General features: G+C 40.1%; 1 protein-coding gene across 1 annotated transcript; it reads left to right on the plus strand.

Annotated features, from left to right (window-relative positions):
• Positions 1 to 6,674: 6,674 nt before the first annotated feature.
• Positions 6,675 to 9,750, plus strand: LRRTM3 (leucine rich repeat transmembrane neuronal 3). The gene is made up of 2 exons (XM_075215192.1): positions 6,675 to 7,189; positions 7,926 to 9,750. Exons 1-2 carry the CDS (start codon positions 7,186 to 7,188, stop codon positions 9,461 to 9,463), a joined length of 1,542 nt encoding a protein of 513 aa, XP_075071293.1. The 5' UTR covers positions 6,675 to 7,185; the 3' UTR covers positions 9,464 to 9,750.
• Positions 9,751 to 14,006: the final 4,256 nt, after the last annotated feature.

Below are 14,006 nucleotides of genomic sequence, written 5' to 3' on the forward strand. Positions count from 1 at the left end.
TGCCTCCACTCCCAAGATGTCGGGCCCCACAGCTGCCTCCATTTGCTTCAGTCTCAGCCACCCAGGTACCTGGCTTCCGGACAGAGAGCCGCGACAAGGCAGATAGCATCGCTGAAGTCCTGTATTTAATAACGTCACAGTGCTATCAATAGAGAGGAACCGAGAGGAGACAGCAAGAAGATGCAGAGAGGTAAGTAAACTACTGCAGGGGTTAGATGGAACCGGGGATGGGGGGTGACTGTAGACAATGGGGTGGGGGTGGCAAATGTTGGAGAGGGGCCCTGCCTGTTAAATTTGTAATGGGCCCCGCAATTTCTGGTGGCAGCCCTGATAGAGAGCACCAGTATCAGACAATGGTATGTACAGGACTGCCAAGAGAAATTTGGGGCCTGGGTACAGTTAACTTTTGGGGCCCTTTCCATAGATAGAGTAGGAAATAAAATGTGTGCCACCAAACATGGTTATCATTTTAGACAAATTTTAGCCAAATACACAGGCAAAACTGTGTACACTACTGATAGGTGCACACATCTCTGCCTTCATGCATGAGCAGTAGAGTGTGAAGCGGGACATACCTCTCAACTGTCCTAGCAGTTAGACCAAATCCTGACTAAGCGTGACAGTCACCCAAGTTCGGGACTGCCCCACCAGATCCAGAACAGTTGGCAGACTGTCCTGCTCTCTCCTACCTGTCTTGTCACTTTCACTACCTGTGGCTGCTGGTGTCTTTAAATTAGTTGCTGCTTGTCGCTGGCATTAAATCAATATAGCACCCAAATTTAATAACTAGGCCTCTCTCCAACCACATAATTAATATAATAGTACTCACATTTGATAATAAACCTATTTTCCTCCTTCCAAACAAAATTAAATTGCCCCACCATCACCCCACAAATAAAATAGTATCCATTAAATAATTAGCCCCTACCTACACTCCATCATTAAATTAATAGGCTACTTCCCACATTATATTAAGACCCCTCTGTCCCTCGCACATCCCTTACGTCGAGTGTGTGCCCCCAATTGATATTAAGCCACTATAGAGCCCCTAAATCAAATTATGCAATACAGTAGTGCCCCAGTTCATATTATGCCACAATAGTGCCCCCAAATCATATTATGCCACATAGTAGTACCCCCAATTCATATTATGCCATACTGTTGTGCCCTAGTTCATATTATGCCACAATAGTGCCCCAAATCATTATGCCACAATATTGCCCCAAATCACATTATGCCACACTGTAGTACCCCCAATTCATAATATGCCACAATAGTGTGCCCAAATCCTATTGTGCCATACAGTAGTGCCCCAAGTTCAAGAAAGGATGGTTAAAAAAAGTAATTAAAAATACATTGCAGCATGAGAAAATACATGAACATACCTGATTATGGCATCTAGTAACCCGTGTTCTGTCCACCTACTAAGCGTTGGGCGAGGAGGGAGCTGCAGCTGTTAACTCAGACAGGAGCAGGGGTCAGAGGATAGAGCAAGAAACAGAAGGAGGTGAGGATCAGTATGGGGGAGAGGACGGAGCATCGCTGGGCAGATCCGCAAAGCGTATTTAGTAAGGTGGCGGGTTACTTGGGAGGAGCCAGCCACTGATAGGCTAGGACCGGCCTATTAGCTTGGGACTGCAATGCGGGACCCAGGAAGAAAGAAATAGCCAATTCGCCTCTGCTTGGGCCAGTCCCTGAAACAGCCCATCTAGCCATCATTTGCCAGAACTGCCAGATGGCAGTCCGCCTCTGTAAGTGACTGTGTATCTGGAGTAGTCATCAGTGAAAGTCACTATACATCTGTTACCTCCTGGTGTGCGCACTTTCTTTGGCATACTTATGTCGCTGTGCATGAGATCAAGTGGTCTCAATGCTCTGCTTTCACTTTGTTTTGGGATTGTTATTCTTGTGGCTTTTGCTTTCATACAGCACTCACACCGCATGGCTGTTAAACAGTCTGATACTGTAAGATCCTTTGTTAGGTCTCTCTGTTTCAGTCTTTTGTGCTGTCTGGGTGTCTGTGTCCTAGACTGTGCCACAAATGAATACAGACAATGTGTCTGTGTGTGCTCATTCTCACCTGTTGTGTTGCAGTAGCTGTGGCTAATACTTTTCTTCTATTCTGAATAATGCACATGTTATCTTATAATTTGATAGTAAGTGCTTTAACGCCATGCACCTTACAGTCAATAGTCCACCTTCCAATCTGGGAACATAAAATACATCTTTTATTGGTATTGGTAAATTACTGCTGTTTACATTAGAGCATAGACCGTGTCCTATACCTTCTGCTGTGATAGTTGTTCCATCTGATAAATAGATTGCTTCTTTACGGTTCATATCAAGTTCAGTGAAGAATTCTCTGTCACTTGTCATGTGACTTGTTGCTCCTGAATCTATATACCAATTATGGGTCAGATTAGTACCGCCGCTTTACAAGTTCCAGTCCACTTGTTGGTGCATATGTCTGCAAATGTAGTTTAAACTCTCTGCTTGAACTCTTTGCTGCTGTTCCGCTTTCCACATTGAGCAGTTATTCTTTAAATTTCCATTTTTCTTACATCTAAAATATGTTTGTTTCCATCTTAAGCAATTGGGTGTCTGTAACTTTAAGGGCTTTTTCTGTGTCACTGACCATTTTATCCTATGTAATTTTTTTTTCTGCACTTAGTCTGGTTTCCACAAAATCTAAGGGTAAATTTATCAAGCTGCGGGTTTGAAAAAGTGGAGATGTAACCTATAGCAACCAATTAGAGTCCAGCTATCATTTTGTCGAATGTACTAAATAAATGACAGCTAGAATCTGATTGGTTGCTGTAGGCAACATCTCCACTTTTTCCAAACTCGCAGCTTGATAAATTTACCCCCTAGTGTGAGTTCTACTTCAGGCCTTGTTTCCAGAGCATTTATCAGTGCATTATATGTGTCAGGTAAACTGCACAGGAGTATGGTTACTATGTGGTGGCATTTTATATATTCTTCTATAGATCTGAGCTGTGCTACTATTTCCAGCAATTCATTTATAAGTTTTCTTAGCAGAAATAATTAGCTGCTTAAACTGGATCTTTCATGTAGTCTCTGCAGTGCATCCCCATGGCTGGATTAACCCGAGTTCTAACTGGGCTACAGCCCAAGGGGCTTCAGGCATCCAGGGGGCCCTTGACAGTGCTCAGCGGCATTATTGATCAGGCCGAGAGCGGGGGCGCCCCCCGCTGTCCTGTCACTGTAATCCTTCCCCGGCGGTCACTAATCTCTTTACTGAGGAGATCTCGTGAGTCTCACTTTCACGAGATCTCCTCAGTAAGGAGCTTACAGCGCACCGCGGAAGGACTACAGTGACAGGACAGCAGAAAGAGGTAAGCGCTTGGGGGGGGGGTCGGGCAGCTCACAGGGGGGCCTCACGGGGGAATGGAGACCCCCTTAGCCGAGGGGCTTCCATTCCTTTAATCTAGCCCTGTGCATCCCACATACCTTTAGCAGTGTTCTCATGTCTTATGTGAATTTGCTGATCATCCTCAACTAATAAGCTTAGGGTTGCATGTGTCTGTCTGCTTTTCTTGTCCCATTTCAACTTTAAATTTCCACAGTTGTTAGTTATCATTGGACAGCTTGGTTACTGATAGCCTAAACTCTGTGCTGGTTGCCATTTTCTTCTTTTTTTGTATATCTTTATTCCCTCTGAGGTATTATTATTATTACTACCATTTATTTATATAGCGTCACTAATTCCGCAGCGTTGTACAGAGAACTCACTCACATCAGTCCCTGCCCCATTGGGGCTTACAGTCAAAATTCCCTAACACACACACACACACACACACACACACACACACACACACACACACACACACAGAGACTAGGGTCAATTTAATAGCAGACAATTAACCTACCAGTATGGTTTTTTTGGAGTGTGGGAGGAAACCGGAGCACCTGGAGGAAACCCACGCAAAGACGGGGAGAACATACAAACTCCTCACAGATAAGGCCATGGTCGGGAATTGAACTCATGACCCTAGTGCTGTAAGACAGAAGTGCTAACCAATTAGCCACCGTGCTGCCCCGTAACCCAGGTATAAAACTGGGTTACTCACAGTTCTCTCTTGTGTCTGGGCTTCTTCATGTTTGTGTCATGTTTGTGTCTGGGCCCATAACTTGTTGCAGATTCCTTCTTTCAGAAACTGTCTGTAGGCACACATTGCTGATATAGAGGTACACTATTCATACACAACATTGTGAATCGAAATGTTAAATATATAAGTGACAATACTGCATCAATTGTGAGCTAGTTTCTATTAGATATCTTCTTTTAAAATCTCACAATTCATTTCAAATCACACAATGTGCAAAACATAATTCTCATTGGCATTATCCTAAGGATTATCATCATCTTAATTTAGTCATATGGCACCACATAATTACAACCCTTATCCCTGTGCATCATATGTCATTATCAATATTTCCCCCTCAATACTCAACTTTATTCTAATTAACACTCATGAACTTGAAGGTCAGCACTCTCCTCTTACTCTTCATGACCTCTCTGCTGTATTTGACACTATTGGCCACTCAGTTCTCATATAAAAACTGCATTCACTTGGCCTTCGGGATGCTGTCCTAGGCTCGTTTTCATCCTACCTCTCAAATTACTCCTTCAGTGTTTGTGTGTCTGGATCCACTTCCTCACTACTTCCTCTTTTACTGGGACCACCACAACACTCAGTCCTAGGTCCTCTGCTCTTTTCTATTTATGCCACTTCTCTCTGAAAATGAATATTCTCCTTTGTGTTTCAGTATCTCCACACTGGTGACACATTACTGAATGTCTTTCTATTATTTTATCTTGCATATCTTCTCAGCTCTTCAAACTCAATCTTTCATATCTGAACTATTAAGCCAACTGAAGTTATTTACCTGTGTCATGAATGCCCAGCCTGTCCCAGATACAGCAATCTGAACAGTTGGCCGTGACTGGTGTTACCTTAGTTAATTAACAATGAATACACCTTTTCTGCCACCACAAAGAATTTATTATGGTGTCCTTATGTTCACCAAAACCACTTATTAAAGTTTCACATTTAAATCACATACACATGTAGCATGAGCCTCCTTGGGGCTTCGTAAATTCACAGAGAATAATGGAGAAATATGCTAAATTAAATATGTTTACTCTGAAAAATATTTCCAAGGCTTATTTACAAAAAGATAATAAACAGACATACGAGAGGTTGCATATAAGTTTCAAAAAATAAAATAGGAAATAAAACCAGAATCTTTACTTACAAGTTCAGGAATTGGCATGTGAGGAGTACACACTGAGAAGAATGGCACATTTCAGACATGGTAGACCCTCCTCAAAGAAATGGACACTGTACTATTGATACAAGGGATTTCTAAACCATTTTTTGTTGGCTCTTCAACCCCTACCTTAGGAATTTACAGTTTCAATTAAGTCAGATTGATTCCCTAAATGACACAGAGCTTTCCCCGAAGTAAATTATCTATCACTAAGATATATGTTTGGGCACCTTAGAGAATCTCTCACCTCTGATCTTTCTGTCTGGCTAAGCCTAACTCCTCTGCATACACAAACTACTCAGATATCTGTCTCTGGGCCTGGCTACTTTCTAAAGACCATTGACATTTGCCTAGGTCAGACTCAGGTCAGTTAACCAAATACACTTTGAAAGGTTATATGAAATATTCACAGTGTTATACATGGATTCAATAGAAAATAACAATCAGTCATTAGATATTCTACATTTCTTCACAACCTGATAGCTCTATTTCTGTTGACAACACCACATTAAACCTAGACTATAAAATGTATTTGCCAAGAGAATTTTGCTGGTGCTGTCCGTAAGCATAGGGAGATATGACGCCAAGGACCAATTTTTTTGGATTGAAAAACGTGACATTAATTTGCATAAAGATACAAAAAAAAAGAACCAATCCTGTGGATATCTGGGGACACACCTCTCTGTGGCAAAATTATTGGGCTGGTTAATACTATTAACTAGCTACATATGCTGAATTAATTTATTTGTAGTGAGTGGTGGATTAAATTCAAACTTCTCCATGGTTTGAAACTCTAATGAACTGACCATTATGGTGGCTTAAAAACAAAATGTAGTCATCTAAGTTTTTATGCTACCTTTCCACCCAATGTAAATATACTTCTCAGAGCCGTAACTAGGGCTGTGCGACAGGGGCGATCGCCCAGGGCGCAATGCTGAAGGGGGGCGCAATTTAGGAATATTTTAGGTTCATTTGATTAAAATTGAGTGCTAGAGGGGCAGCATTTGTCTTTCTCGCCCCAGGCATTAGAATTCTAAGTTACGGTTCTGATACTTCTACAGGATCCAAGTGTGCTATGTACACAATTCACTCCATAGAAACATGGACAGTAAATGTATCAGTAAATATAGTTCTGTAGAAACATAACAAGGAACTAAACTTTTATACATTGCAGGAACATTAAAATGATCACTGCATTTTAATCACGCTTTATGATGTTTATTCAGAAACTAGAGTGCTTGCGACTGATCTGTTCTACATATATTTAAATGATTTCATGGCACGGAATAATATGCAGCACATGAAGCGTCTCTAAGATCCATGCATACAGATATGCATAATTCCATCAGGGGGCGCTGTCCTATCGAAGAGAATGCACGCAGACCACAATCTCAATGTAATAGGCTAATCAGCTCATACTTACAGAGAGCGCAGTTTTCACATCCTACATGCTTTGGTTACCCTGTGAACTGCGAAACAATGCTGTTTTCTGGTGGAGAAGGAAAGGTGCTTCTGGAATATAATATAGTTGCTTTCTTGGATTTATAACTGCACGAGTGAAAATAATGTACTTCAAACGGATTCTGACGGCACTAATTTTCATGGCGTATTGATGCAAAATAGATTTCTACCAGCAGATCATGATCCTGAACAGAGGGTAAAGTGACCCCTTTCCAAAATAGCTAGTGCTGGTGGTGTGCTGAAGTGTTGGAGAATATTACGGAGCCGCCAAATAATGATGGTGCAAAGTGCTCATCTCTCAGAGGGAGCAAAGTCAGTGGATGTCTGGAAGCAGCCCTGAGTCACCACAATGCAGCTGGCAGAGGCTAAGTGCCTGTGGCCCCATAGGCAATAACTACACCTGAGGATCAGCTCTCAAATGAACGAAGAATGGGTACGTGTACTGGCGGGATGCTATTGCACACACATATATACTTGAATGCACGTCCATAGGATATGTGCAAACGTACATATGCTCCAATACTTCCTCAGAACGCACAAACACACGTTATTTCCTGCAGTCATATACTTTCCTATGATTATTTTTTATTCTGTGTAGTATATATATATATATATATATATACTACACTGTATATATATTCTACAAATATATACAGATATTTACACATATATCTTGTACACTATTTACATATATATCTATATATATATATATATATATATATCTATCTATATATATATATATATATATATATATATATATATATATATATATGTGTGTGTGTGATATATGTATATGTATGGATTTTATATATATATATATATATATATATATATATATATATATATAATATTATATTATCACACACACACACACACACACACAAATATATGGTATATATATTGTTTATATAGACACACACAATATTTCTTAATTTGTAGATTATAGTTAAATGGAAATAGCACTTAAAATTAGAAATTATATACACTAAACATGTTATTCTATGCTTTAACTATGATTTGCAATTCAATGCTAGTTGGTACAAAATGAGCACAATGTTTTTAAAACACATAAAATATGATTTAAGCATACAGTTGTTGTGTTATTATGTGTTGTGTCTGTATTCTCTACATTGTAAATCAGAAAATCACTTCCAGGCTTTTGCTTGTAGGTGTCAACCCTTATCGGTTATTAAGAGGATCAGCTGTATTCCTGCATATAGTCTTGCTGGTTTTCATGGCTATGCTCTCCTCTGCTGAACGTGGGTGCCCTACAGAGTGTAGGTGTGATGGAAAAATGTTTTATTGCGAGTCTCAGAAGCTGCAGGAAATCCCTTCATCAATATCTCCTGGATGTGTTGGGTTATCTTTCCGGTATAACAGCCTCCACTTACTGAAATATAATCAATTCAAAGGTCTTAATCAGCTCACTTGGTTGTACCTAGACCATAACCATATTAGCACCATCGATGAGAATGCATTCAACGGGATTCGCAGATTAAAAGAGCTGGTTCTGAGTTCTAACAGGATTTCCCATGTGCTAAACAACACCTTTAGACCAGTCACTAACCTGAGAAATCTGGATCTCTCCTACAATACCCTACAAAAATTGGGACTTGGCCAGTTCAAAGGCTTGAGGAAACTGCAGAGCTTGCACTTGAGATCTAATATATTGAGAAACATTCCAGTTAGAATATTTCAGGATTGTAGAAATTTAGAACTTTTGGATCTAGGCTATAATAGGATAAGAAGTTTGGCCAGAAATGTTTTTACGGGTATGATCAGATTGAAAGAACTGCATTTAGAGCACAATCATTTCTCCAAACTCAACCTAGCTCTTTTTCCCAGGCTGGTCAGTCTACAGAACCTTTACCTACAGTGGAACAGGATCGGCCTTATAGGACAAACTATGTCTTGGACCTGGACCTCATTACAAAGACTTGATTTATCTGGCAACGAGATTGAAGCTTTTAGCGGCCCAAGCGTATTTCAGTGTTTGCCGAACCTGCAACGGCTTAACCTGGATTCCAACAAACTGACGTTTATAGGCCAAGAGATTTTGGACAGCTGGGGATCTCTCACAGATGTAGGTCTTGCTGGAAATATCTGGGAATGTAGCAGAAATATCTGTTCTTTGGTGAACTGGCTGAAAAGTTTTAAAGGCTTGAGAGACAACACAATTATTTGTGCCAGTCCGAAGGATCTACAGGGGATCAGTGTCATCCAAGCAGTCGAGGGCTACAATATATGCAGCAAAAATGTTACAGAAAGCAGGGAGCTAAAAACCAGCGGGTGGAATACAACTGTAAAACACAAAGTAACAAGAACTAAACATGAAAGTAACCACTCAATGCCTCCGACTGTTGGAGTGACAGTCCCTGGCTATGATACCAGTGGGAATGCAGATAGTGTTTCTTTGCATAAAATAATAGCGGGGACTATTGCGCTGTTTCTGTCAGTGTTAGTGATCTCCTTAGTAATCTATGTGTCATGGAGAAGGTCTCCAGCAGGTATAAGACATCTGCAACAGGCAACTCTTATGAAAAATCACAGCCAAGCAAAAAGATCATCCCTAACACAGATAAGCCTAACACCACAGGAATTTTATGTAGACTACAAACCCGCAACAAGCAGAGAATCTTGTGAACCAATAAACACTACTGGACCCTGCACATTTACCAAATCAGGTTCCAGGGAATGTGAGGTATAAAGATTGAAAATACATGTTTCTTTATTTTATTTTTTTATTTTAAGAGAACTTTTTTTTTTTTTTATGGAACTGCAGTAACTTAACTTTTTTATTTGTAACTAATGTCATATATAGACAATTGTATACATAATAATCTGTTTATTTCTGCAGCCAAATTATACAGATATGGGTATTTCAAGAATAGCCACTGTAAAATCACGGTGAGACGGTGTGCAATATATTGTGAATTAAGGTGCTGTTTTCTTTTTTCTTTATTTTGAATTAAAGTATCACTTGTTTCCAGGTTTTAGAGACTTTGCTAACATTTATTTCACATTTGCTGCAGTGTGCATTGAATTCTTTACGGTTGTTCTATACGTTTTTATAACAGAAAATATTGCCTAATATGCAAACACATATCTGTTTATAGGATTTTGCTCTATAAGTGAGCAAGTGATTTGAAAGCAGCTAATGTTTGTTATATTGCTATTTTAGCTTTAAATCACTGTCAGTCTCCCTGTTAGAAGAAGCAAGTGTTCTAAGGATACAAGACTTTGTGACCTCAGTAATCCCATCAAACATTTGCCAACCCTTATATGGCTACATACGGAAGCTGGTATTCAGACATATTCTCTCCAATTGCAGTGCAGTGTGATGTTGCTTCACAGGAATTACTGTATGCAGACCTTATAAACTGCACTCTGTCAATGAAAAGTGTTTGTTAGTGAAAAGTGTTCTAATGTTGAAATACAGTGTCTTGTTAATATTGTTATAAGATAATTTTTATTGTAAAATATTTATAAATGCATGCCCAGTTTTCTCTCATCATCATCAGCTATTTATATAGCACCACTAATTCCGCAGCGCTGTACAGAGAACTCACATCAGTCCCTGTCTCATTGAAGCTTACAGTCCAAATTCCCTAACATACACACACACAGACTAGGGTTAGTTTTAATAGCAAATTAAATTACCAGTATGATTTTGGACTGTCATGTATACGATTTCTCATAGGTCATAGCAAAGATTAATTAGTAGCACAAACTGTTTCTTATACTGAGAGTTTCTTACTCTTGAATTAGATTTGGGAGCCATATTTTGATTTGGTTGGAAGAGAAGCATGGGCACTACTGAAGATATAGTTTTAGTTGACATGCTAGGACAGACATGCTCCATTTCTAGACAGATTCTCTCTACTCCTATGCCAGCCCCCCTCTCATGTTATGCTTTAATGTGGCTTTTTCCAGTGAGGTTCGATCACCTTTTGCTATTATTGTTGCTAATCTGTACTATAAGAACATTTTTGAAGTAATATTAATGAATGGCAATCATAGATATGTAATTAATAATAATCTTATAACACAGTGTCAGCTTTGGTTCATGAAAGACCTGTTGTGCCAAACAAGTTTTTATGAGACAGTAAGTGGCAAACCGGATCTTGGTAGCGCTGTAGATGTAATATATCTTGATTGTTTTCTAAAAAGATTGGATACTGTCCAACCAAAGATGGAATTACCGCTATTATATGGTGGTGCGGTAGCTATAGGGCATTTGGTGTAGGGGGCATAGCAATACCTCTTCATCCCCCATTCCAAATGTGGAATAATACATACGTGCCGGCTTGTGCAGAACTGGGACTTTGAGACCAGTTGCCAGCTTCCCCTTCCCCTGGCCGACGATAGAGTGTTACCCCCCTGTGTCCATATAACAGATTGGTAGATAAGATGAGAATGCTTGAACTAGGCGAGAAATATGTACATTTGTAGGTATAAGGATATAAGGCTCATGGATAGAAAATAGAGGGTTATTATAAGTGTAGGCGCCACAAGGTATCCGCAGCGCCGTACACAGTACAAACAGTAGACTATACAGGGTGAAACAGTACAGAACAATAAACACAAAGTACCAATACTTCAGAAACTCTGAGCAGACATATGGAGTCAAGACGGAGCAGAAGAATAGGTATGGAGACAGGAGGGGAGAGGGGCCCTGCTCATATGAGCTTACATCCTAAGGATCAAAATTAGGCACAAAAGGAAGCCAGTGAAGCAAGGGGGAGAGAAAAGAGGGGCCAGGGGAGAGAGGGGAGAACGAGCAGAGTAGATGAGGGGTTAAGTGGATGGTTGGTAGGCTTTGAGGAACAGGTGAGTTTTAAGTGCCCGTTTGAAGGAGCATAGATTGGGAGAGAGACGGATGGAGCGAGGGAGGTCATTCTAGTGCAGGGGGGCAGCTCGGGAGAAGTCTTGGATTCTGGAGTGGGAAGAGGTGATCAGAGTGGAGGAGAGGCGACGGTCATTTGCAGAGCGCAGGGAGCGGGCAAAAGTGTGCATGGAGAGGAGGTTAGATATAGGGGGCAGTAGACTGGGAGAGAGCTTTGTAAGTGGCGGTGAGGAGTTTGAAAAGGATACTCTAGGGGAAGGGGAGCCAATGTAAGGCAAGGCAGAGAGGGGAGGCAGAGGAGGAGCGGCGTGAGAGAAAGATGAGTCTAGCAGTCGCATTGAGTACAGAGCGGAGGGGGCGAGATGGGAGAGCGGGAGGCCAGTGAGGAGAAGGGCATTGTTGTTCTTAATATTTTTATTATCCACCTGGTATGTAATAAAAGCATGGTGCGCATATTTGCATCTCAGGAAAGATTTTTCTATAATTGCGTTGGATACATTGGCATACATAGTTTGAACTCAATGGAGTTATATCTGTTTTAAACAATGTTAACTCTATAACTATGCATATTGCCCACCCTAATACTCTGCAGTAGGCAGTGCAGTGGAGAGACACTTAGCTGAAGCCCTACACTCATGTTTAATGGAGAGCCTATCATAGCAAAGGATAAATACTGGATAATCGATGCAAGTACACCCTTTGTACCTTTGTTATTACTATACATAATTTGAATGCTGCCAATCGTACACAGTTTGCATAATGACATTTAAATATACTGATTATTTGGCTTAATACAACTCAAGGAAGCAATGATTGAAAATGATATTTAGTAATCTGCTTCTTGAGAAATCACCTAGGTATGTATTTTAATCCAATGAACAGTAATAGATGCTAGGATTTTTCTTTTATGCTTCATTTATTGATGCGTGCATTGGTTTGATGGAAACAATGAGTTATAGTTTCTAGACAGCATTACGAGATGCAAAGAATACCATTGTCTGTCACATTATAAAGAGATTTGTGATGGGTAGTGAGCATAGGCCAATGCTACGTTTATCTTTAGGAGGTCAGAACGTTACTGTTAGTTAATTAAGAGTAGGAGAGCATTGCTGACTGTTGCTCATGTCAATTGTATAATTGTATTGGGTGCAAAACAAATTGGTTCATCGTTAAAAGTTTGCTCACTTTGTATCTGAATTGTTTATACAGCGTAGGTATACCACTAGTTGTAGAGATAGAACTACTTTCTAGATTAATGGTGTACAACTTAATGTATTTAAGGGATTTATTTTATTCCCTAGAATTGTGTTGATAGGCAAAGTTCTTGTTGTAAAAATATAATTGTTTACACTATATGCCATAGTGTAACATTAGCGCAATGTAACACAATGCCCTGGTAGCAAGCTAATTTTTGTAATCATTTATTTATCTAGTTCCACCATTTTTCTCAGACTATGCAGAGAATATGTGACCATTCACACTGGTCGCTGCCCAATTGGAGCTTACAGTATAAATTTCCTGCCACAAACACATGTACAGGCGCAGATGTCAGCAGTTCATTAACCTACCAGTATGTGACTGGTTGGTCGTTGTGGTCACTGGTAAGAAGATGGCACAATCCAGTCACAGAGTGATGTGTGGAACAAGTTGTGTGAATGGGATGAAGAGTGTGGTGCAGAATGTGTAGAAGGAAAACTGGGGGTGGGTGAATAGATGGACTACTAGGTCCATGCTTGCGGCTTCCTTTATGTCCATGCAGTCAGCCCCTGTTTTGTGTCTGACTATATAGCCTCATTGTCACTCTCCCCGTAGCATATGTGTGCAGTACCCCCAGGAAGAAACTGCAACATGGAGCTTCCACAAGTCACCCTGAGGTCCCCACAAGTCTTAATCCAGCCCTGACCAGGAGACACAGTTTTTATGACATTCCACTGAGGGTATTTTGTTCATTGAAACATAGCACATTTGTCTGAGAAGTGTGTAAGTGCTAACATCGGCTCCTATAATGCCAACAAAGTTATTGTTTAACCAAGACTAGGGACAGGGATTCTGGAACGGAAGCACGAGCTGCCCTGCCCTTATTGTAGTTTATCAAAATCTTCTGTTTGTAAACCTAATGTGTGCTGCCAACTAGTGAACTATTTATCACTTATTAATTGCCAATTTCTTCATCATAACATATTTTCAACAACAATGACATACTTAACTGGAAAACAGCTGCAAAGTAATTAAAGCTAAGTAAATAAATAATTAAATTCTAGGCCATTTGCTGTAAAGCTAATTCACAGGCATTTTATGTTCTTTGTCAAAATAAGGTTAGGGCAGCTTAGTGTATGCGCAAAAATAGCTGTGCGATTAATTTGATGCAAATATGAAGACATCATTACTTACATTGAGGCTCAGA

This window comes from Mixophyes fleayi, chromosome 6 (genome assembly GCF_038048845.1).
Source record: "Mixophyes fleayi isolate aMixFle1 chromosome 6, aMixFle1.hap1, whole genome shotgun sequence".
NCBI lineage: Eukaryota > Metazoa > Chordata > Amphibia > Anura > Limnodynastidae > Mixophyes > Mixophyes fleayi.